Genomic DNA, 25542 nt, shown 5'->3' with positions numbered 1-25542 from the left:
GGCCTAAAATTGTCTCTTGTACGGAAGAGAGCATAATATCAACATTCGCGACTTTTAATAGCATTTCTTTATCACAACCTTTTTCCTACTAAGTCGCAGTCGCCTTAATGGCAATAATAGGCACTATCGAATGGAAAAGGGGAACATGAAATGGAATGTGTGCATACATATTGTATTATACATCAATAATATTGGTTTGCTGATATTTTCTTTCTTCATTTCTATTATCTCTGTGCCTCTCCCTTTCACTACTTCTCTCTGGATTTATAATTTCCCTTGCAAAAATGTACCATGGTAACCATGGTAACCATGGTACTTTTGTCCAAATTACCATCCACCATGGTAACCATGGTTATCATGGTTCCAAAACAATGAAATACATTGGGTCATTAAGCAATGCATTTCATTGTTTTGGTACCATGATAACCATGGTTACTATGGTGGATGGTAATTTGGACAAAAGTACCATGGTTACCATGGTATATTTTTGTAAGGGTTATATAGCAATGATTGCTGTTGCATTTGCTATGGATATGGGAACTGGATGTTAATTTAAAGGTCAGTTTCTGCTTTTAAAACAAAATAATGTCGGTTATTGGTTTTAATGAAGAGACCGATCGAGAGGGAGTGAAGAAGTACAAGGATAAAGAATTAATATATAAAATGGATTTTGTATAGGATCCCCTATGGAGGACAGTCATTTAAATTTCCGTTGTGAGTCGTTCCATGCAGGAGCTCACAGTGCGAGTCCCTTTTCTTGTTGCTGTATTGTTGTTGATGTTTTGTTATATTCGTGTACAAAGAATACTTTGTAGCTCATTATTATTTTCCTTTAATAAACTCATGTATATGATGCAACGGATGACATTACGTTTATGCCCATGTATATTTTGTTATATTAAAGGTAAAGACCAGTTATGGTCATGCGATTGCATTGTGAAAGAAACGTTGTGGAATCGATCAGAAAAGGTTGATCATCTAGCATCTCGCATCTGCAAGGTTCTGGAATCATCAAAATGATAAGAAATTTGGCCCATTCTTCGTAAAGTTACAAGCACTATACACAGAAAGATGTATATGGGACTACCCTATATCTCACAGTCCATGAGAGAAACAAATTTACCAACTATATGTATTATGTGATTTTTTTTTTCTCTTGTAATACGTCCAATTCAAGGGAACTATCTATTCTTTTTAAAAGCACGGTCCCATGCGGTATAAATAGGGTAAAAATAATTCTTTAATTTCCCTCAATATCAGTTTTCATACTTTTTTTTATATTTCAGTTGTCATATTTCATGTAAATCAATTAATATATTACATAATTGTTATTTGATTGTTGTTATGTTTTTTTTTAATTAAGGCAGAAACATCTGCTTTAAAACAATACAAAATAACTACTTGCCAAATTACCAGGAGGCATGTTTTCTGTACAGGCTTTGCAATATCTGGAACAGCGCCCTCTAATGCAGCCTATAGTTTTTTTTCTGATCGAGAAAATAGTAATACATTTTCCTTCCCCCTAATCTACTGTGGTGGAGACTGGAGTCTACTGCTGAAAAGTTTCTTTGAAAGGCATGCTTTATTGCAATACAACAGCTCTAGAAGGGGCCGGGGAGAGGATACTCAAGCGCCCCATTTTTCTTGCTTATTAATCAATTCCAGCGAGGGACGCAAGGGAAAATAACAAAATTCTAAGCCCCCTCCCCCATACAAATCCTTTATCCCAACCATTTTCTGCCAAAACACACTGTGATTATTAATAAGGAAGAATTCTATTTTTAATTGCCAGAGCATCCAGAAATTTGGTGCCTTTAAAGGCACACTGTCCTACTTGAAGCTACTTGCTCCCTCTATATAGAAAACTTCCCAAATCGGTGCCTGTTGGTCCCCCATGATCCTCTTTTTCTTATGTTAAATGAGAGCTGAGTTAATGAGATAGCCACCTGTCACAGTGACCTCGCTGGCTCACTGGGTGGTCTAATCTTTCTGGCTGAAGTAGTAAAGCCTCCCTTTAATTGTTTAATAATAATAATAATACATAAGATTTATAAGGCGCCAAATGAGCAACTCGTTAAAACTTTAATTTACTTGAATATCAAAATCAGTTTTAACACCCATTCGTACAGGTGTCATCGATCTATGGATCCTCCATGGGGGCGCTCTACTGAAAACGTAGAAGACGCTAGTAAAAGGCAATTTATTTATAAAGGAACAGTCAACTTCTTCTAATTGGAAACTGCCGAGAAAGCCAGATAATCTCTATACAACGAGATGTAGAATATACGTGTATGATTAAAGGTTTTTGTCGTAAGGATGAAAGAATTTTACACCAATTCCGTTTTGGTAAGTGTAGATTTAATTATTACAATTACTCAATAAACAGGCATGATACCGGCCTTTGCGACAATTGTCACATTTTCGAAACTATCGAACATTTTATGTTATCATGCCCTAAATATGAAAGACAGAGGAATTGTATGTATCGCAAACTTCATGTGACGAATCCTAACCTGAAAAACCTACTTGGAAAAGCAGAAAACTGCTCAATCATTTTAGCCTTTATAAAAGGTTCTGGAAGATATAGAGAATTGTAAAGTGTATTATAGCATTGTGTTGTTATCATTCTTGTGCTTTTCATGCCTTAAGGCATAAAAGTAACAGAGAGACGGAGAAGCCTGAATAAATGATGGCAGCCGATTATTAAATGCGCATACTTATTAAATATAAGACACATTATTTATCATTAACTCTATAAATTGACACCAAAACTTCATGATATTAATTCCAACCAGCTCTAACATTAAATGACTAACGAGCACATTAATCCTCCATAACCTTGCACTTCGCCAATAACAAAGGTCAAGGTAAATCTTTATCTCACACACCGGGCAAACGTAGAGCAGCAGAAGTGAGAGCAAGACGCCCTCACACACAGCCTGGCGGAAATCATCGGAATCGATGGATAGCGCCAACGAACTCAACAACAACAACAACAACAACAATAACAACACCTTCTTCTTCAGGTTTGGCAATGGCGATTAGTCAGCTGCGACTATTGTTACATTACTCACTTTTATGTATTTTATTCATTATTACTATTGTTATTGTTATCATTGTTATACTCGTCATTACTACCATTATTTTTACTATTCATCATTGTAGTTGCTTTTTCTTATTTTATTTTCTTATTACATTATGTTGTTATGTTTTTAATGTACTGAGGTATTACTTCCTGATAGGAAACCGTTTCGTTCTGAGAACGAACCGTACAACAGCTTTTTGTATTGTAATTTTTCCCGGTTGAGATTCGTTTATAATATCTGTTAAAACATAGCCCTTTCTATTATATAGTTAGGGCAATGTACTAAAAAGTGTTTTACTGTCTCTATTTCATGGCATCTATTACAAAAACCAGTAGCATGAATTTTCAATCTGAGGAGATCCTGATTTAGTCCATTGACTCAAGCGGAGTCGATGAATGATGCTGTCTCTCTATAATGATTGTTTATTAACATGTTTTTGAAATGTTTTTAAATATGAGTTGGTTTTATTCCACCTTTCTTGCCAAAGGAGTTTGGAACTTGTAATAATTAAGCTTTTCATTTCTGACATATTTAGATTATTATTGACTTCTATTTTCTTAGTAATGCGGCCTTTGCGTGGAAACCCGCCATCTCGTTCCCTTTTATTCCACAATATCCAGGTATCCACTCCACGTATACATCAACTCCTTTACTCTTTAAGTGAGTAGTCATGGTGAGCATTTCCAGAATAAAAGATTCGTCCTTTTGTTGGTATAATGCAATAAGAGCACTCAGTGAATCAAATAACAACTTCCACATAAATATCTAATTCATCTACCCATCTGAGAGCAAGAATGATGGCAGCCAATTCAGCCCTGTACAAAAGGGACGGTATAGGTGAATGACATTTCCTTTCTCTCAAGAAAAGTGAACTTCCCTCTTTCACATTCATAATTACAATAATACTTTTCAAATATGATGAAATAATTTTCGGTTTTTGGTCTCAAACCAACTGAGAGCAAGTCACTCTCTCCCTTCAAAATATGTTTATTTTTTAGTTAAACTGAAAGCACATGCATCAAACTTATAGGTTAACTAAAAATCAATTAATTAGAGATAATGAGAGCTGGTTTAGCCCCACCCGGGAGGGGGAGGGGGGGGGGGGGGGGAGGGGTACTCACGTATCAAGTCATATGGGGTGTGCCGCTCTAATTGGTAACTTTTTCGCAAAAAAACTCCTAAAAATGGGTCTCATTTAAAAAAAAAATACCATTAAAATGGGTCCCGAATATTGTAAAAAAAAATGGGCCTTATTTCGAGAAAAATTCCACCAAATGACCCTTAAAATAGGGGTTTCAGAGCTTGAGCGGCACTTCCCCGTCCAAAACAAACCTGAGTACTCCCCCCCCCCCCCCCCCCGTCCCGCCCTCCCTCCACCCCCGGTACGGTCAGCTCTGTCTTCGCCTACAAACAGAGTCACTACTTGTTAAAGCTCCTCAAAAGTGTTGGGAGCCCCGAATTCGCAAAATTTCACTTAAATTGTATTATGATGTAAAAGAGAATGTCATTTAAAACACACTTCTGCTCAAGCTTCGAAACCCTTACCCATTTTGAAGGGTCATTTTCGGGGATTTTTCTCGAAATAAGGCCCATCTTTCACAATTTTTTTGTTGTTGTTTGGGGGGGGGGGGATTTTGGAAATTTGAAAAAAAAGACCCATTTTTAATGGTATTTTTATTAAAAATGGGACCAATGTTTAGGGATTTGTGTGTGAAAAAGTGACCCAATAGAGTGGCACCCCCGTTTGTCTTGATATGTGAGTACCCCCCCCCCCGAATAATATCCTTCAAAATGTACAAGTAAATACTGTAGAAAATCTGTACTGCGTTGGTATCACCGTGATACCAGAGGAATACAGATTTCCCCTCGCGGCATTTCGTCCCCCGTGTCATGAAAGAAATCGCCGCCCCTGCTACCACGGTGCCACGGTAGGGTCCATGGTTGTCCGGTGTGGGGGTGTTGTGTTAACCACCCACCGGACTTCGGGCACCCCCGGTCCCCCCTCTCTATACCTCTCTTCTAAAATTGATTTAGATAACATTTTTTGTCATGACTTTTCTCCAGCTTTGAGAACTACAACATTGAGTGAGACTGAGACAGAGAGATACAAGAGTGAGAAAATATAGAGAAAGAAAGAGAGAGAAAGAGAGAGAAAGAAAGAGAGAGAAAGAAAGAGTCAGAAGAGAGAGAGAGAGAGAGAGAGAAAGAGTCAGAAGAGAGAGAGAGAGAGAGAAAGAGTCAGAAGAGAGAGAGAGAGAGAGAGAGAGAGAGAGAGAAAGAGTCAGAAAGAGAGAGAGAGAGAGAGAGAGAGAGAGAAAGAGTCAGAAGAGGGAGAGTGAGAGAGAGAGAGAGAGAGAGAGAGAGGGAGAGAGAGACGAGCGGAGATGGGAGGGAAGGATCATTACAGTTGAACTATATTTACCCAGGGACGCATAAAATATCGCGAACCTGCTGCTGCTAATAGTAGACATCTGCCCTCACCGAGTAGTCTTCTATTATCAGACCACGATAAATCACCCCTCGTTACAAGGCATTACTACACACGGTTTGTTGGCCAAATGAAAAACAATTTAGTCGTACCTTTTTTTAATAAATGCTTGATAACTTTGCCTCTTATAAGCCCTTTTTTTATGATTACCGTGCTTTTTTTTTCTGAAGCCATGAAAAAGTGTTATCTCACAACTCTGCTTTTCGTAGAAACAGTTGGGCTTATTATATTTACGAAGATAGGAGATTATATTTAGAGTGTGTAGACTGACTGACCTGAGCGCTACGTCACAAAAGATAAAACGCAACCCTGGATTCAGCTGAAAACTAGTTGACCACACCTGCATGGCGAACCAGTCGGTAATTGATGGATAACTAATCGACCAGCTTCCACCGACGCTTTCTCTTTTTATTTGTCTAATTTCCATCATATTGTGTCCCAGACACTATACAGTGTTTCTATCTACTTCTGCTCAAGAAAGAAAAAATAGGCGCGATATAATCACCATTCATTACGAGAGTTAGCTTCACAACACAAAGGTCCCCGGGTGAACTCTTTCGCTTGCCATTGCAAAACAACATGGCACGATGCTTGTGATGTCACACAAGTCCGCCGTGATTGGACAGTCAAACTCATTAGTATGCGAAAGAGGCGGAGACTGGACGTGGCTAATCAGAATACCGCTTCTCCCATTGGTTACTTTGCTCATTGTAGTAAAATTACCTACGAGGATATCGGCGCGCGCAGACACTAGGCAACAAATTCTATTTTTACTCGACCAATGTACCTTTACCGCTCGGTTTTACGTGTACATATATCTTCTCTTTGTATCGGTTTTGGTAAAAACCGTAGAATACGGAATAAAAAATACAGAGCGTGTATTTTAAAGTGAGGTGTTATAGGCAAAAATGTATGTCCCAACATAATACTGGTAAGATACAACATAATGCCACTGGAAAAGTGTATACGAGTGAATGGGAGATTGGCCAGCGCGGGAGTGATATATTCATGGCGGTGGGATTTAAAGGTCACAATAATAAGTAATTATGCAAATCATGTTTGTGTCGCAAGTAAATATGAATAATCATGAGGTAATACATCAAGAGCGATCCAATGGCGTAGATGATGAATATTCATTAAAATATTTTGACCAATCAGAACCCTGTTCGCCGAAACCTTCGCTCTCATTCACCATTTTTAGAGTGCGGGGTCTGTGTAGAAGCTGCAATATTGGATCACAGATTACGTTGGATTTTCTTCATTTTCCAAGCCCATATTCTTTCATAAAGGTAACGTACTATAAGATTAATATATCAAGATTCATAAAATGTTGGTAGAATTCAAAGTTAGTTTTATTAAGATGAAGTTTAAGCTGTTTGATTGCGAGTATGTCGGTGTAGTATAGTGTTCGAATGTTACTACGCCGGTCCTCTACTCTCTAGTACACACGTAGAGCTAGCGTGTACAATTCGCCGCCCAGCTGATAGGTCGGCTAGCTGATATAGCACACAACCCTAGCTAGCCTAGTGATATTGCATTGCAAAGAGTACGTTGCCAATCGATGCTGGACAACTGTAGCTAATGTGTACACGATCCTATTGAGGTTATGCTGAATTTAGTGGTATGAGAATGACGAGGTGAAATATGTGTTGTTTTGGCTTTAATTGTCTAGATTCTAGTCCTAGTCCTACATCTTCAAGTTCATGTTATACCTACACTGATGAGAAAAGTTGCAAGTGGAGAGGATAGATCTAGACTACAGTTTTTTCCAACTTGATTTGATATGTTGTCAAGTTCATGTTGTTGTTTTGTCAGTCACTCAGTGTTTTATTTTTTTTCCGCTACAAAATGAAACATGTTCTAGTCGCAAGTGAATGCTGTTTAAACTAAAAAAGAATAGGTCTACTTTGTCATTAATTAAGAAGAGAGTAAACGTCAGCCTTTGTTCAATTAGTCCTCCGTATAGTTTAATCACACGAAAAACATGAAAACATAAAATGAATGATTTTGTTAAGCTATCACTTCTTCTTCTTCCTGAAAAGTGCAGGCTTCGTGAAATGAAGATTAACGCAATGTGGGTTGATGCGCGCACAGTCAATAGTACGCAGATATGTACAGGTACATTGTAGATCTATAGTGATGTGTGGTTAAAATAATATAAAAGTAGCTTGTCTGCATTAGACAGAAATAACCATCTGATTTCGGTCATTTGTTTAATAAGACTGACATTTGTTGACATTTCCCAATACAGATGGTAACCCAGAGATCTCGTACCGTGGGGGTAGCTAGAGCCAACAATGTACATCTTTTCGTTCACAACATTTTCTCCCCCGATTTTCTTTATTTAGATCTAATTTTCTGATTTCTAAATCAGATGTAAATTAGGTTGGTATGTCATTTGTCCTAATTACAGTTATCAAAATTTGATAAATTAATATTAAATGTATAATTTACGGACTTACTTATATTAATTATCCAATTTGTATCTCAGAACTGTGAAACAGTACGTTCATGCACTCGAACATAGGGCTATATGACCCGGCGGCCAAAATATTTCCGGGTCAACCTACCAAAACATAGCCAAATGGCCAATCAGAGCACTCGTTTCGTGGGAGTTCGTTGGTCAAGCCGGGCTGACTCGTATGTAGCTACGGTAGCTATTGGACGTTCAAAAAGAAAAAATGAATATTCATCAACTAAAACCAAGACGGATAATGTCGACAACGAGACTTTCTCGGATTAATCATTAATTTAGGATCTAAATGAGCAAGCTATCGTAAGTCAAATAAGCTATATATATATGTTATTTTTAATTTTTATTATAATTGCAGCAGTTATGAGGATGTAAAGAGTGAAAACCTCGTTGCATATCTCATTCATCGCGGTCCGGTCGAACCGAACCATTTGTTCCGTACAGTCCCGTACAGTCCCGATAGGCCATACTTCAGTCTCTATAATCGGAGGTCTAGTGGAGCCAGACGTAGTCTCAGTGGAACAACTGACGATTAGAGAGACTGAAGTTTTCGGTCTAGTCTGCATGTGTAGAGGCTTGCTGAATCTGATGGGTTTTTGTCTGGATTTAATGGAAATGTCAACCTTAAATTAATAGCAAATTATTCTAATAATAGAAGAAATGTTAGAGAAGAAGACTTGTGTAAAGTTTGAACGAAATCGGAAGTGAATTTGTGAAAAGTGTAATCACTAGATATGCATGGGAATTTCTAATTCACTGACTGAATCGGTATAATTACTGTGACATACATTAGAACCGAACACATTTTCCATTTGTTCCAGCACATAAATGACTAGAATGTCATTTACAAAAAATGTAGTACTCAGAAGGGCCTTTTAATTTTAAAGGACCTTTATGCTATCAATTCATGTATGACAAAAGAGAGAGTTTTCCGTGCCTACTGTACGACACAATCCACTGACCAAATTGCCTATTAGAGATTCTCGTAGATTGAGTGATTCAAACACTCAAAACTTTCCTATAATTCATCCAATTATTTGAAACATTAGCCGTATGTTTTGTTTCTCTTATTTTGTTTGCTTCTATACAAATTAAAGAACTCATTATAAAATTTGGATTGTCCTTTAACCCACTTGATTGGATTGATTCACTAGAGTGTCACTGCTCGGTGCCCACTCATTTTTATTTGTTCTTTGAGTATTTATGTATAGGCCTTTATATCATCTGAGAACACGTTGGGACTTGCTGCTTTGCACGAACGCTGGGCCTATAAAGTAATCTCATTCAGAAAGTACACAAACACAGTTGTGGATTGGCAATATTACTTACAAGACATCCTGTATTATTATACACATTAACAGTGTTCAAGGGGCTGTTTCATGAAACCGTCACAAGTATAACTTCTTGGACATCCCATTGAAACCCATTTCTATGGGTTGTCTACGAATGTAGACTCATGTTGGTTTTGAGAAACTGGCCCTTGACTATCAGATTTCATCATTTCATTTACCGTATTTGTTTTCCGAAAGATTATTAGGCTTCCTGAAAGTACTTTCAATTTGGAAAGGAAATTTACTGGTTGCAAGCTGAAATTTCTTTACGAATATATATGAAACAAGTCATTACATATTAAAAGAAAAGGGGTAATCAGGACAAAATAATTATTACAACTTTATACTTGTTGGACCTCATGAATAACTGAAATGATAGACATTTTGTGTCCATACCCATTTATCCCTGACTAGTTTGTAAATTAAATAAACATGATAATCAGTTTTGTTTGTATAGCACTTTAAAAAACCCATTCTGATTTGAATCGCTCTTTATAAAACAATACTATTATTAAACAATATTATTATTACAATATAAATGAAAGGGTCCATAGTTTGCTTCCAAAAAACCACAATGTCGGTCTTATTAAGCCTTGTCATGCAGTCATACGTGGTTGTATTTTGGGAAGTGTTATTTCTTTGTTTTGGGCAACTATCTCCAAGAGGATTTGCCGATAATAAAACAGTGCGGGTCAGTGCCAGGTCACGATAGGGTGTGTCCACACTGGTGAAATAATATCGCTCTAAGTCGAGTAGCATTCATTTACATGTTTAATAAAGCAGTGTTTTTTGCAGTGGTTTATACGTACATGTACAGTAGTGTCAAATGAGAATGAGTCCTTGAATTTCTAGTGTGAGTGGGGCATCGTGGATACTGGGGTAAACATGATTTTGAGTCTGATAATTCATACACAAACAAAGGATGTGTCCTCATCGGGTCACTTTTACCTCAGAAATGCTGTTTTTTGCCATGGAGGAAGGAGTAAAGAGAGAGAGAGAGAGAGAGAGAGAGAGGGAGGGGGGGGGGGGGGGGGGGGATGAGAAGAGGGATGAGAAGGAGAGGGAAGGAAGTGTGTGTGTGTTTGTGTAAGAGAGAGAGAGAGGGGGGGGGAGGGCAGATGAGAAGAGGGATGAGAAGGAGAGGGAAGGAAGTCTGTGTCTGTGTCTGTGTGTGTGTGTGTGAGAGAGAGAGGGATGAGAAGGAGAGGGAAGGAAGCCTCTTTATGTGTCAGAGAGAGAGAGAGAGAGAGAGTGATGGAAAGATTGGGGAGAGAAAGAGGTACTGTACATGTGTAGGTGAGGCATTAAAGATTACATTCAGTAAAAACATATTTTTGTCTTCAATGAAGTCTTTAATTAAAAAATATGCATAATATTCAACATCAACTCATGTGCAGTGCCCCTGCACTAAGATTGAACCAAAGACTGTTTACAAACATGCAGGGAACACTTGAGACAGTAGTACCTGTCATGTTATGTTGACAACTACAGGTGTAGCTAAAACAAAGGTTAAGAAACCTCATGGTGACATCATTCTATACAGAAACATACAATATATATTTTGTTGTCTCTTTGATTATACACCATCTGATGAAAGAGTTGGGAAGTAATTAATGACTACATTTTTTCCCTTCACATTGAGTCAATACAATGTAGATTCAACAGTTGACCAAAGATTGAAAGTTCTAAGTACCAGCAATAGTAAACACTTCCTTGTTTTTATTGTTTATACAGAGGTGTCATGGTCTAGTAGATATGTCACTGGACTATGGAGCACATGGTTCAAGTTCCACCGTGGCACTAATTTCCTTTGGCAAGACATTGAACTACATTTGCCTCTCACCACCCAGGTGTAGTCAATGGGCTCAGTTCAAGTTCCACCGTGGCACTAATTTTCTTTGGCAAGGCATTAAACTCCATTTGCCACTCTCCACACAGGTGTAGTCAATGGGAAATTGGTACTGGAAGGAATGTACATGTACTCCTTGATCACTTTTAGCGCCTGAGGGCAGCTGGGTCCGCTAGAGTAATAACATGACTTTGTATGTACCTTGATCGTCCTTTTGGAAGGATACACACACAATATTTAATATTCATGAAGCTGTTATTGTTATATTTTGATGGGCATTATAAAAAAGGAAAATAAATAAATAAAAGGAGTCATAATACCTCTTTTTGTTGATAATTACTTGAAAATTTGTTCCGTTTGCTAGCTAACTATTAAAAAACTATTTCATTCTTGCTTTCTTGATGGTATTGTGGTTGTGTGGATATACATTGTATAGCAATTTTGAATGGATTTAATAGGCCAGGCTTCTCAGTTAAGCCGATGGAAGTGAGTCACAAACATGTACACCCACCACCAGTTGACCACATTCTGATCAAGGGAGAGAGAGAGAGAGAGAGAGAGAGGAGGGGTAGGGATAAGAGAGTGATAGAGAGAAAGGGATAAGAAAGAGAGAGAGAGAGAAATAGAGAAATGGAGAAGAGAGAGAGAGAGAGAGGAGGGGGGGGGGGGTAGGGATAAGAGAGAGTGATAGAGAGAGAGAGAGATGATGGGAAAAAGAGAGGGAGAGGATGGGAAAGAGAGAGAGAGAGCAAAATGATACTGAAATAGACCAAAACACTGAAATGAATTAGAGGTACAGAGAGAGAGAGTGCATATTTGTTAATTTAGGGGAAAGTACTGGGTTGTGGTTTTTGTATGTGCAGTATACACATCTGAAAAGAAGCTGACATTCATTGGCCATCATTTATGGTTTGAATTCATGAAGGGGGGGTTAATTTGAACCATGGTTAAAAAAGGACACTAATTTTTTGTTGTTAAATAGGGGTCTGGACTTATTTTTTAGGTGTAAACAGTGTACTGGTATGCATTGAGCATACATCACATGTACAGTACCGGTATGTAGAAATTCTGACATTTTGGGGGTCCAGACATAGACTTTGGGCGCCCTTGTGTCCCGGGCACCTTTTGGTATCGAGCCCTGGTATTACCATGGCTTAAATTTTCTTACAGGACTAAAAGAAGCTCAAATAATCTCTAACCTCCTCTTTTCTCATTGTTTCTTGCAGGTCACAAAATGAATAGCAAGAAAGAACGTAGCAGACGTAACAAGAAATCAGAGTCTCCGGCTACACCAGACTCTAACTCTGGAAGAACTCGAAGAACTAAACTCCCTAAAGAGGAAGATACAGCGGATGACTTGGTGAGGCACAAAAAGTTGCGGAATGCCAACAGAAATGGAAACAAAATGGCAGTTTCTAGTGACTCTGGGACAAGTGAGCCTTCGTCATCTGGGGCAAGCACTCCAAGGCCGGGGTCGCTCGAAATCCCAATGAGGGAAACGAGTACAGGATCATCTCCTGCAGAAGGTGTCGCAGAACTACAGCAAGCGAGAGAACAGTCAGAGCCAAAGAGGTTGGTATTGAGTGATACAATCAATGTTAGGACTACAGAATCAGGCTGTATGACAGCAGCGGTTGGTGAAGCAAAGAGTGCAGCAGCAGAGGTCATCCAGGACAGTGAAGATGATGAGGAAACGGACAGTGCCCTCTCTGGGGACGATGAAGCGATACAAGGAGAGTCGTTGAATGAGCCAGTACCAGCATTGACTCCTGTTAGAACTGGTGTGAAGAGGCCGGGAGAGTTCCCGGAGTCTGCTACACCCCAGAAGAAGATAGCTGTTGATTCCAAAGAATTGAAGGGCCAGAGGGTGTTGGCTCTGAGGGGCGAAGGATTCTCCCTGGGAATAATCAAACATGTAAAGAAGAAAAGTGTTGGGGTGTTGTTTGAAGGGGACAAGGAGATCACTATGTTTAATGATGTTATTGACTCGGACCAGATTTCCATCGTTGGCGATAAAGTGCCTCCTGTGAACACTCTAAGCGCAGGCTCCAAAGTCTGTGTCCAGAGAGATGGCAAAGGACAGTATTATGAGGCCTTCGTTAGGGAGATGAGACCAAATTCTTTGTATCAGATCATCATAGCCTCACCGACACGAGAAGGGTCTAGTAGCAGCACGGAGGATATGACAGTCCCTCTTTGGAAGCTGAGGATGTTACGGCCTCCTTGGCAGATTCCTCCCTCTGGGCCTGTGCAGACACCTGGAGCAATTGCCAGGCAGCTGACGTACAGTCCTTTTGAACCTAAACGTGAATCACACACAATTCCACTGCCTAGCATGCATCTTGACATGCAGAAGGTGACACCTCCAGAACAGAAAACACTCTCAGATCGGCTTGTCCAAGACAGGGCTGTCTTCATTCGCGACAGGCACCTGAGCGGTGACAGGAGAGTTCAGTTGCCTCTGGAGGACATTGGCTCGGATGATGAGCTCAAGAATTTTGACAGGCCTCTGGAATTTCGCGGTCGCCCAACTCTTACTCCAGGAACAACCGGCACGTCCACCCCCGGCTCCCTCTACTCTCCTTTCGAGGGCAACCTGGCTCGGTTACCTAACAACTACTCCAACCGCAAAAGACACATCAGTAGTGCCAGCAATGCGTCGACCATCTCCATGGGTAGCGCCCACTCCCTGACACCACCTCCCAAGTACAAGAAGGGCGAGGTCATCTGCAATGCCAATGGGGTCCGCAAGAAGTTCAACGGGAAGCAGTGGCGACGCCTTTGCTCCAGGGAAGGGTGCAATAAGGAGTCCCAGAGGCGCGGCTACTGCTCCAGGCATCTGTCCATGCAGGGCAAGGACATGACTGGGGAAGCATCCTCTGGCCAGGAGCAGGACTGGGATAGTGACTCAAGGTGCTCAAGTGCTAGGACGGTCCGTACAGGTAAGATGGCTGTTATTTCTATTCAGATCAAATCCTGTGCCCAATTCAGGGACAGCTTGATTTAACCAAGGTTAAGATGACAGATTCTTTTTATCTTCATAGAAAATCCCGGAATATATCAAAATACTTGTATATGCGGGTTGTCAGAATGACGTAAAGTTAGCACTCTTCAGGTCCTTGGCAGACATTGTGCAAGTGATTGGTGAGAGAGAGAGAGAGAGAGAGGTAGAAAATGTTGGTTGCAAGTGTACATGTACAAGCTATAATAATGTATCAATGCAAACTGAACTATCCAGAAAGTTATGATTTATCCTCAATAAACATGTAGTTTAAAATTGTGTCCACCTTCCTGGAATGCAAATACATAGCCATACACTCGCCTCCCCGTCCTTTCCGTTAGTTTGCTTGTAACTTTTAAAAACTTCAATTGAAAGACCGGTTTTTGTTTGAAAAAGGAAGCTTGCGGACTGAAGACTTCCTCCCCCTCTACACTAATACTACATTGTACATGTACACTATATCATTCGTTTCGGGATAATATTGGCTTGAAAAAGGATTGTATTATTAATATATAAGTTTTGTAGAAAATCACAAGCAGACAATAGCTTGTCAGTGAGAAAGGGAAGGAGAGAGAGTGGAGAGTGAGAGAGAGGGATAGAGAGAGAGAGAGAGAGACACACACACACACACACACAGATCAGGCAAGGATAGGGAAAGCGACACTGAGACAAAGAGACAGAGAGAGAAAACAAGAGATAGAAAACGAGAGAGAGAGAAAGAGAAAGAGAGAGAGAGAGAGAGAGAGAAAAAAAAAAGAAAAGAAGGGGGGGGGGGGAGAAGCACTTGCCCATATACTCACAATGTAAATGATAGCTTCTCTCCGTCTCTCTTCCCTTTGTTGACAGGATATCATTGATTATGTAATTGCTCAAGTACAATACACATGGCTGTGAATAGTGTTTCAAAGTCTCCAAAACTAGACCCTATTAAAACTACATGTTGGGAACGTTGTAAAATGTAGTCATGCATGTGACAAACAATGTAATGTACTGTATGCAATGAAAACTTAGCTGGCTGTCATGTCAACTGACGTCATCAAAACGGGTTTCTTCAGAGGACGTTTCTGTGATTTGATTTTATTTCGTTTATTTCCATTTCCAACAAAATAAATAAAGTACATGGGATTGCATTGTACATAGTAAAACAATGAAACTTAACAATATATTTGTAATTGGTCCAAAGTGTACAACAGGCATATACAGGGCTGTCGTTTAAAGCCGGTAACCGGTAAAACTTGCCGCCTATTCACTCGTTTCTTACCGGCTATAATTCCTATAATAAACCTTGCAAAAATCACAGAAAGTAGATCTAAATCAATGCTAATCCAAAATTTCCTTAATTTCGTCCAAGATATAATTAGTGCCGCACATACACGACCGCAGTCGACGAAATCCCTTACGATCACGAACGCGACGTCGTCCGTACTTACCTAGACCTATCTATCTAACGTTACATCGCAGTTCTCCCCCCACAGCGCGGCGGCCAAGCCCGCCCGTCCCTACCCCATTGCGATCCCGATGTGCGCGTGCACGCGAGAAGAGGATGCACTGCACAAAATATATACACACTGATCATAACAAAACTGAAGCTAGCTCGCTGTAACCAAACTATCCGTTGCCGATTTGATATTTGAAGATCACGGAAACCGGGGCCTATACACGTGCGTGCAATGTCTAGAGACAACGTACTTTAGATTCTGAGATGCGCAAATCGGCAACAGAGTTTTGAACTCGGCTGAGTTTAGGCCGGCCACGGCCGTTTTATGCGGCACAGATTGGGGCATGGCGCGTGTTAAACCTATGGGAAGTACGTTCTTTCCCTTCTGAATATTGTCTGCACGTACGTGAGACTAGTCATGTTCGCTAGCGCATTAGCGCAGCAAAGAAGTTTGTATATCCATCGCAAACTATGTGTTTAGATAACATTCCTCTTCGTTTAAGTTAGTTAAGTTTTATTGACTAATTATTGTGATGTTCTCCTTATTGACGTGCTGCCTCCTCTTCAGATTTCCAATTTGATTTTAATTGTTGATGTAATGATTTTCCATGCGGTAGTGGATTACATGTACTATTAGAAACAGACCTCTACTACTTATACTGTCTAGTACGCACACGACCAGTATTAGTCTGTAAATCAAGACCCCTTTAAAAAAAAAGCCCCAATCTGTGCCGCATAAAAAAATAACGCTCCCCGGCGGACCCCCGCAGCTAGCTCGCATGATATATGCAGGCTCGCGCTCCGCGAATATTCAAAACTAACTTCCGATCGCAATCGATCTCGAGGCCTTCTTTGTCAGGAAAAACAGTGATATAACATTATAAAATGAACAGGAACTGAAGTAAATTCTTAAATGTATTCAATAATTTCATGTCAAAAAAAAATAATTAAATGAGAATTCATATGGGGAGCCAAATAAAAGTCACAAGTAAAAAAAAAAAATCAAAATCTAGCCTCTGCTGCGCATTATTTAAATACTGTACATGTATTCAACAAATCATGATGTAGAAAGATTGAGTATGGTGCATCATCTCAGTTTAATTAAAAATTACAATGTCATGGTACAAAGTGATAAATAATTATCAACTTAATAACTTTTCTTATGAGTTATGATTGTTCATGTAATATTAAACATAAACAATATGTGTGTTTATTACAATATATGTGTAATACAAGGTAGGAAAGATAACTACAAATTTTCTTCTTAGGTATGCACCAGGGCAGGTCCAAGCTATTTGGATTGTGACGTACGGGACATTCAGAGACTTTAAACAAGAAATAACAATGGATGAAATTATTTATATGGCTATCTTTTGGTATGAGTCTGTGGCTATTATGGGCTAGTTCATTTATGGAAAGTTTTAGTTCTGACCAATTCATAAATTAATTTATAATGTAATTAATGTGCTGCGTGACGTACGGGACCAGAGAATTTCTGACTTTTTCAAAAATAAGTTCGTCGTAAAAATTCTCTGAATTTATTAAGTTATGAGATTTATGGTAATGATATCTTAATTCATTATGGAATCAAGCATTAATCACAACTACAACCATATTTTTCTGACCTTCCGTTGTTATGTAATATACCAAAACATAAATGTGTGTATGTGACGTACGGGACACGTGACGTATGGGACAACTTTTCCCTATGGAAAAATGCATTGAAATGAAGAATTATCGTCAAAATTTGTTAAATATGAACAATTTTAACTTAAATCAGTGACAATTAGAGTGTTTTAGAACCCAATTAGATCCTCTGACCATCACTCAATATCCTCTGTGTTAATTTATGAGGTAAATCAATACAAATATTACTTTAATAAAGAAAACAAGTTAAATTACATTCATACACACACACTATATTACCATTTTTATTCCATTTACCCATCTATCATGTGCAGTCATGCTTCTTTTCTCATTTCTTTCATCCATTCCATTCAACAGTGCTACATGTACATGTAAATGTTTTAAAATAATAATTAATGAAGAAGATGAACTAAGTCTTCTTCTTCTCTTTCTTCTCAGTCGTTTTTTTTTACTGGCTTCTTCGCTTTCTTGGGGGCTGCCTTGACTTGAAAACTTTTATTAAAACTTGTTTGAAACACAGGGGCACACTCGGCACATCATATTTTGTGAACAAAGATACAGTACATTACAAAATACAAATATAAAATCTTTTCTTCATAGCTTGTTTGAATTACTTGATAGTAATATCATAGAATTTTGAAGGAATTCAAAGATAATGCTGAACATATTGTCTTATTTTAATCTTTTTATCACAGATTTACATGTACATGTATATGTTGCTGTCATATATTCAAGAATTTCAATGTACCGGTACATTAATGTACATGTACATGTTTGTGAAAGATGGATACAAAAATATAAATCTTGAATGTATTTTGTATTGATTAAAGACATCTTATTAACACCACCAGATGTAATAAATTAAAACCCTAAAGGTTTGTGTGACCTTTTCAACAATTCAAAAGATTAAAGCGTAATTCAACAAAAATGCATGGATGTAAAAGTGATGAAAATCTTAAGTGGGTGAGAGTGAGAGAGGCTATCCTTCCTTAAAAGTTATGATTTAGTTTTTAGGAGATCAAAATTCCTGAGCTGGCTCCATAACATGTACATGTACTATTATGATTTACATATTTAGCATTCTGCCAATGTTGGGGACATCAACTGGCAAAATACCAAAGTTGATAATACCAGGGGTCTGGCTTGAAGACTAATTACATCAATAAATATTCATAATTGAATGACACATGCCTTTAAGACTAAAACAGTAACAACAACAACAACAGTACAAGTAAATTCCTAGAAGGGACCCAGTTGGAATGTTCATATCCCTGTATACAACAAGTTTCCTAACACATATATATTCTCCTTTTGGTCATTTCCTTTTTTCACATCTTGCATTGGTTTTATATGGGGTTGTCCCGTACGTCACACACTTGTCCCGTACGTCACATTTCTTAATTTGATTATGTAATCAACACAGAATTTTCGTAATTTTTGTTAAACCTATTTTTTGTTAGGTATTCATCTAAATTAGAACTTCCTAGAATATCTTTTAAAAAAAAAATTATTTTCATAATTAAAATTAAACAAATTAATGTCAAATTGTGACGTACAGGACATCACACTTTGGAACCTACCTCATTTGCATAATTAATTAATTTTTAAAGTTTTTATATTTTTTTCCTATTTTCTAGTATGATGGTCTACATGTCCTAAAATATTTAATTTTGAAAAAATAATTCAAATGAGATACAAAAATAAAAATGTAATGTCCCGTACGTCACGCTAATTAACACAAATCAAAGTTCGTGACCTTGGCATTCTTCGTATTTTGATGATTTTTTTTTTTTTTTATCAGATTCATAAAATTCATAGTTTCAGCTTTAAAATGATGTATAGTTTGTTAAATATATATAAAGATGAAATTTGACTCCCAGAGGGGACAATAGCTTGGACCTGCCCACCAGATTGCACGATTTCAAGTGGAAAATCCCAAAAGGTCCCTACCGTGGGAGGGGGGACACCCCCCTCCCACACCCTCACCCCCTCGGTCGCTTCGCTCCCTCGCAGTGATGGTACCTCCTATAAAATTCAAATTACCTCCTTCAAAAATAATTAACAAGACCCCTGCATATAAAACAGGTTGGTCATGGAGGGGACTGCTGAAAAGCTGGGCTTGTAGATTGCAGCCCCCTATAACTTATAGTTGCAAAAATAGTATATCAATAATAAAGGAACGCACAAATACATAAACCAATTAAACATAACATGTAAGGAGTGAAAGGGACAGGGAAAGAAGGGAGACAACGAGAGAGGGCAGGGCTCTTACCTACACCTGTATATAACACACATAACACAACACGGGCCGACTGGAATAGGGATGGCCAGTACAAAATGAATCAAAATATCCAAATGTATTTTATTGAGTTAAATAAATTTAAAGAGGGAGAGCTAACGCTTGATAATTACGCAAAAAAAGATTTTTAAAATTGAATTTAAAAGAATTTAAACTTCTTGATGCTAACATCAAGAATGGTCCATAGCTTCAGCCTTCAGGCCTGCGTAAGTGAATATGGATTTAGCAAGTAAAGTTCTAGTTAATGGCAGATGTTGATGGTGTTGTTACTAGTGAGTTTTTGCACGGCGACGCAATTGCTGACTACGGGGTATTTAAATGAGCTCGCCACCCCGGACGAGCTCGACTCCCGATGCTAATACAGCTAAAAACCGTCCTAGGTTTGGACACTACGCGATATTTTGCTCCGAGTGCGACCCCTCGCGAAGATTAGCGTTGTAGAAGGCCGCATCGCAGGGTGAGAAAATTAGTCTACAGCTACATGTACAATGTACATGTTTACACAATGATTCTTAAATTGTACAATATTTTTCTATGAGTTTTTATTATAAAGTTGCAATAGTCTGAACAGGCTTTTGGTGATCCAGGTACTGGGCAGCATGCCTTTATAAATACGTAGATTGTACAGTAGATTTCGGACTATTGGAAGAATGTCCGTGTAAATGTACATGTACATACATGTACACTACATACAGCTAGTAGCTCATGAGAAAAAGGGGATTCCCTTCTTACAGTGTGTATTACTCATTCATTCCGATCATATTTCGTCGACGTGGCTCGCGGTTTAGGATGACCAAACTCTTGGCTTAGTTCCGCGTTTCCCTCTAGCACCAGACCATTTATTATTTGGCTTTGTACATTGTTAGATATTTCTTTAAAGAATAGAGAATTCAATAATCTATTAAAACCAACCCTCATTGCATAATTTATTAAAGCCAACCCTCATTGCATATGCAATGTACAAATAGTAGGTTTATGCATTGTGTATTTAATGTCTTTTCTGTATGTACTATACAAATTGAATGTAGTTTATTGTTTTTTTAAAACAGCAATATTACTTTTTGATCCAGCCAGTTGAATTTGGATGGAAGAGTGGTTAGCCAATTTAAACCTCTCACTTACTCATCCAATTTAACTGGGGTTTAACATCCTACAATGTACATGTGTAATTAACAATTAAATTATTCATACCCCTTGGAAATTAGATTTTGTTTGTGTTTTTCGTAACTCAAAAATGAAAGGCGGACTTGTTGAATGCTTTCAGATGTAAGGTTTAATTCAGGTATGTCACATTCTCAAGAAACATGAATTGGTACAAATGTATGAAAGGCTTGAATGAAAGCTAAAAATGACTTCATTCACATTTGTGGTCCTTGTGATTGCGATTGCAACATGGCCATCTACAAATAGTACAATGTACATACAGCTTTGTGAAAAGCTTCAATGATAACAAGTCAGTCATAACCCTGTCACGTCTGGGATATACTGTAATAGTACCAACAAAAGAATACGTACACTGTAGGAGTAGTGAGCCATTCAAAGCTCTGAAAAACAACAAGGGGTGTGGTTAAAAAACAAGTAACGTACTGCACTCTTACTTTGTTAAAGGTAAAGACCAGTATTGGAAACGCCCCAATTTCAAAAAATGAAATGGAAGCTCTCATTACCAATCATGTGAAAGAATATGTTTTGACTAATACATGATGATAAAAAATTTGCCGGGAAACCGCCTACTAATTCATATATTTGGTAAATTTGTTTCTCTCATGGTCTGTGAGAGATATAGGGTAGTCCCATATACATCTTTCTGTGTATAGTGCTTGTAACTTTACGAAGAATGGGCCAAATATCTTATCATTTAGACGATTCCAGTACCTTGCCGAAGCTAGATGCTAGATGATCAACCTTTTCTGATCGATTCCAAAACGTTTCTTTCACAATGCAATCGCATGACCATAACTGGTCTTTACCTTTAAAATCCTCAAGCAAAGACTGAAAATGTGTTCTTTATAATGCCCCCCCCCCCCAATCTAAAACATTAGTTTATACAGGAAAGTTTCAGATCGGAAACCTAGAAGAAATTAAATACCGGTAGACTTGTGAAGATTAGTGAGAAAAAACACACTGGTGTGCAATTGTGTTTACGTGTAGCAACAGTAATTATAAAATCTGTAGTAAATGAACATAAATTTTTCTTCCTTATGGTAGCAAATTGATAATAACTTTTTAATGTAGAAATACATTTTCATTGATTATATAATTGTACAGTGTACACCAATTTACATATGTTTTCCATTGGTAGCTAATATTGCATTAACCATTCCAAATAATATGTACAGTATGTTCAGTACCTGTCCCTTAAATTGTGAAATATGGAAAAAAAATTACTCAGCCAAGTTCATTCACACCCACCAGCATTGATGTCATCATTTTATAATCGCATTTCACAACAAACAGTCGACTTTGCATGGGCCAAGCTCTAAAATTTGTCTGCTTTTTGGCAATAGCCGTGCGTAAGAGGAAATGAATGTTTGCTTCCATTGACAGGAGGATGGAGGATGTAGAGTTGGAAGAGAATTGGAGAGAGGGAGAGAGAGAGAGAGAGAGAGAGTGAGTTGAATGGGGGAGTGGGAGAAAGAGAGAGAGAGAGAGAGAGAGAGAAAGGGACAGAATGAGAGAGAAAGAGAGATAGAAAGAGAGAGAAAGAGAGATAGAAAGAGAAAGATATGTACTGTGTAGATATCGAGAGAGAGAGAGAGAGAGAGAGAGAGAGAAAGGGAGAGAATGAGAGAAAGAAAGAGAAAGAGAGATACATGTATGTACACTGTATGTGTAGATAGCAAGAGAGAGAGAGAGAGATTGAGTTAAATGAGGAGGGGGAGAAGGAGAGGAGGGGAAGGAGGATTGGATGATTAAATTTTCAGGAAGGGAGAGTTTTGGGCGAGAAGGAAGGAGGGGGAAAGAACAGAAAGGGAAAATAATGGAATTAAGATGGAAAGAAGTCAAGTTTGATATAGGAAAATTAAAAAATTAAAAGTAAGGAGCGTAGGAAGATGGCAATGCTAGTTCTGAGAAAAGATTTAAAAACAGATCTGAATCCTAATTACATGTCTGATTTATTCATTTCCCTGGCGAAATTAGTCTGCATAATGGAGGAAAATCTTATATCAAGATTGGCAGGATTTCCAAACCACATTACTGGCTACCCCTTCATTATACATGTAATTTGCATGTAATTTCCACTTCGGAGAAACATTTTCATTTATCTGATAACCCTTCAGTACCCATATAATGTGTAGGAAGAGATGACATTGGAGCGTATGCTATTGAATGGTACAGCTGACGACCTACTTATATTTGGCCTCGGTCCAGCCTCAAATGTTTTTTTTCTCGCATAAAATAAAGGAGAGAGAAAGAAGAGAACACAGAAACATGATTAAGTACCAATTTAATGGTATAAATTGAGCGAGGATGAGATTGAGCTGGCAGCAGGGGGACTTTAATATTTTCAGACTGTGGTATTTGAGCCTTTCAAATGTCAAGTCCCGGAAAAGACCTTATACTCCTTGAATGAGGCTACTGCCATGTCCCTGTCAAACCGGATTTTGACATTTCGTTGGTTTCCAGAAAACTTTGTAAGAGTTCAAGGGCTAGAGAAATACATATCGCACAGAATGGAAGAGAGAACTTTGCTCTACACTTTAGTCTTAAAAATCATACCCTGAAATCAACTTACACTAGATTTCCCAACCCTTTACATGTACAGTATGTGGCAAGGTTTTAATATGAAGGGGTAGTTCAGTATTGTGGTCTGTAAAGAATGGTACAATTGCAATTCAGGACAATCGGGACAATTCAAATACTGCATTGTTATGAAAATTAAATGCATGGTACATGTATACTCATTATGTAGATTATATATTTGGATCTACTGTGAATTTGACATGAATGATTGAGTATTCATTACTTCAGTGTGTACATTTAATGTACATACATGTACATGTGCATATTATATTTATACTCCATTATTGAAAATTGATAGGGAATTGGAAGTACTGTACGTACCCTTTTGAGTATTAAGCTGAAGTTTTTTTCGTCTGGAGGCTAGTAATAACTAGTCCTTTTCCAGTAAACAACCCTTGTATGGTGAGGCATTGTGTGTGTGGCATTGTTAACTGCTTACAACTACATGTATACTGCTTACAACTATAAACCTATTGTATTGAGGGTCTTTGTGCGGTCTAAACATGCCCACATGTTTGGACTTGAATTTCCTTCATGTGTTGCCATTTCCCTCCATGGTTCCGAAAAAATAGTGCGGTATAAGAATGAATAAAAGTGTGTTCTTCGTGCGGTCTAAACATGCCCACATGTTTGGACTTGAATTTCCTTCATGTGTTGCCATTTCCCTCCATGGTTCCGAAAAAATTGTGTGGAACAAAATAGAATAAAAGTGTGTTCAGGCAAATGAAATTAATACAAAACTTTTAAAAAGAAACGTATTAAGGATCATTGTATGACAAAAAGAGCATGCAGACTAGAAAATACTTTTTTATAATGAAACGTTGTTTAAAGAAACTAACTTTGACAAGGTCAGTCGTCATGTCAACTGGCCATTCATTAGTGTGCACAATAAGCCCCGCCCAGTAATACAATATTTGTTGTATGATACGTTGTACAGACTAGTAGGGCGAGAACCAGGCCCCTGTTTCACAAAGCTTTTTTTATCAATAACAACTGCCACACATCTACAATAAATCTGCTCACAGCCAATCAAATGCAAGGATTTCAGTAGCTACAATTATTGTATAAACTTGTAGAAGTTTTATGAAACAAGGACCCTGGTTCTTGAATGAGTTTTTGCTTGAAATGATGCTCATACCGGCGTTTCCCTATCCGTTTTGTTACACAGCATTTTTCTATATGTCGTTCAGACTAGGACAAAGGTAATTTTCTTTTTGTATAGCTATACATGTACGATTAATTCTGATAGTCTGAAGGGAGGGTAGGAGCAAAGAACTTTGAGGAAGAAGAAGAATATTAGTCACAGCCCATCTCTGATGATCGCAGTATGATATCTCTCAGACTCGGTTTGGATATGACGATATGTGTATTATAAACAAAACGTCTGTCTGCGTTTGGGCAATTTATTTTTTTTATCAGTCGGACATTTTCACCACATTCTCTATCCTAATAAACATTAATAACAATAATGAATGAAAATTTTACCTGGAGAATGGTGAAGCGCTTTCAGAGAGCCATCTTGATCATTGGTAATACTTGGAAAGAGATTCATAATTTCTGATAAAATACATGGAAATTTGGTAGACAAGTCTAAGCCCTACAGGATGAACATCTCAGTGTATTGTATGATATAATTTCTATTGATTTCCCCCCCCCCCAAAAAAAAATGAATATTACTAAACATCAATCTCATGCATGCCACCACTTTCACAACATTTCGCTTTCAGGCTCAATACATTTTCAATCAGAGCCCTAAAAAATATGCCACATGCATGAAAAAAAAAGGCAAACATTTCTACACACACTGCATCCATTACTGTTTCATTGCTATATTGCATTTGATGCCAGTAATTTTTTATTGGAAAATTAGCTTTAAAATACTTAAACTGGCAACACAGAGAGAGATTTAAAATTACTTTTTCAAAAATAAAAATGTTTGATTTTTCAACGTTTGACAATTTTCTCACTCTTGTATTGTTTTCAACACAGAGAGAGATTTAAAATTACTTTTTCAAAAAAAAAAATGTTTGATTTTTCAACTTTTGACAATTTTCTCACTCTTGTATTGTTTTCAGAGACATTACATTTTATTTAACAATGTGTAGCAGTAAAGGAAAAGAAATTGTTGCCAATTTGAAGAACAAGTGATCAATTTTAATGGCCCTAAAGATAAATCCCTGTCTTAA

The 25542-nt window shown here is 38.0% G+C and overlaps 1 protein-coding gene across 2 annotated transcripts; it reads left to right on the top strand.

The window, feature by feature from the left end:
• Window positions 1–6614: 6614 nt before the first annotated feature.
• LOC100889266 (protein capicua homolog) lies at window positions 6615–14415 on the top strand. 2 transcript variants are annotated; one of them, XM_030978385.1, is made up of 2 exons: window positions 6615–6863; window positions 12454–14415. In XM_030978385.1, the coding sequence occupies exon 2, from the start codon at window positions 12462–12464 to the stop codon at window positions 14232–14234; it is 1773 nt and encodes a 590-aa protein (XP_030834245.1). In that variant the 5' UTR covers window positions 6615–6863; window positions 12454–12461; the 3' UTR covers window positions 14235–14415. The 2 variants fall into 2 exon arrangements, with proteins under 2 accessions (XP_030834245.1, XP_030834253.1); XM_030978393.1 differs by lacking the exon at window positions 6615–6863 and adding an exon at window positions 6886–7195.
• Window positions 14416–25542: the final 11127 nt, after the last annotated feature.

The sequence above is a fragment of the Strongylocentrotus purpuratus genome, unplaced genomic scaffold, assembly GCF_000002235.5.
Source record: "Strongylocentrotus purpuratus isolate Spur 01 unplaced genomic scaffold, Spur_5.0 spur5_contig_812, whole genome shotgun sequence".
Lineage (NCBI taxonomy): Eukaryota > Metazoa > Echinodermata > Echinoidea > Camarodonta > Strongylocentrotidae > Strongylocentrotus > Strongylocentrotus purpuratus.
This window is presented reverse-complemented; position numbering and strand designations above follow the sequence as displayed.

Coding starts and splice junctions, on each gene's coding strand:
- LOC100889266 (XM_030978385.1), top strand. CDS start 12,462: ATGAATAGCAAGAAAGAACGTAGCAGACGTAACAAGAAATCAGAGTCT.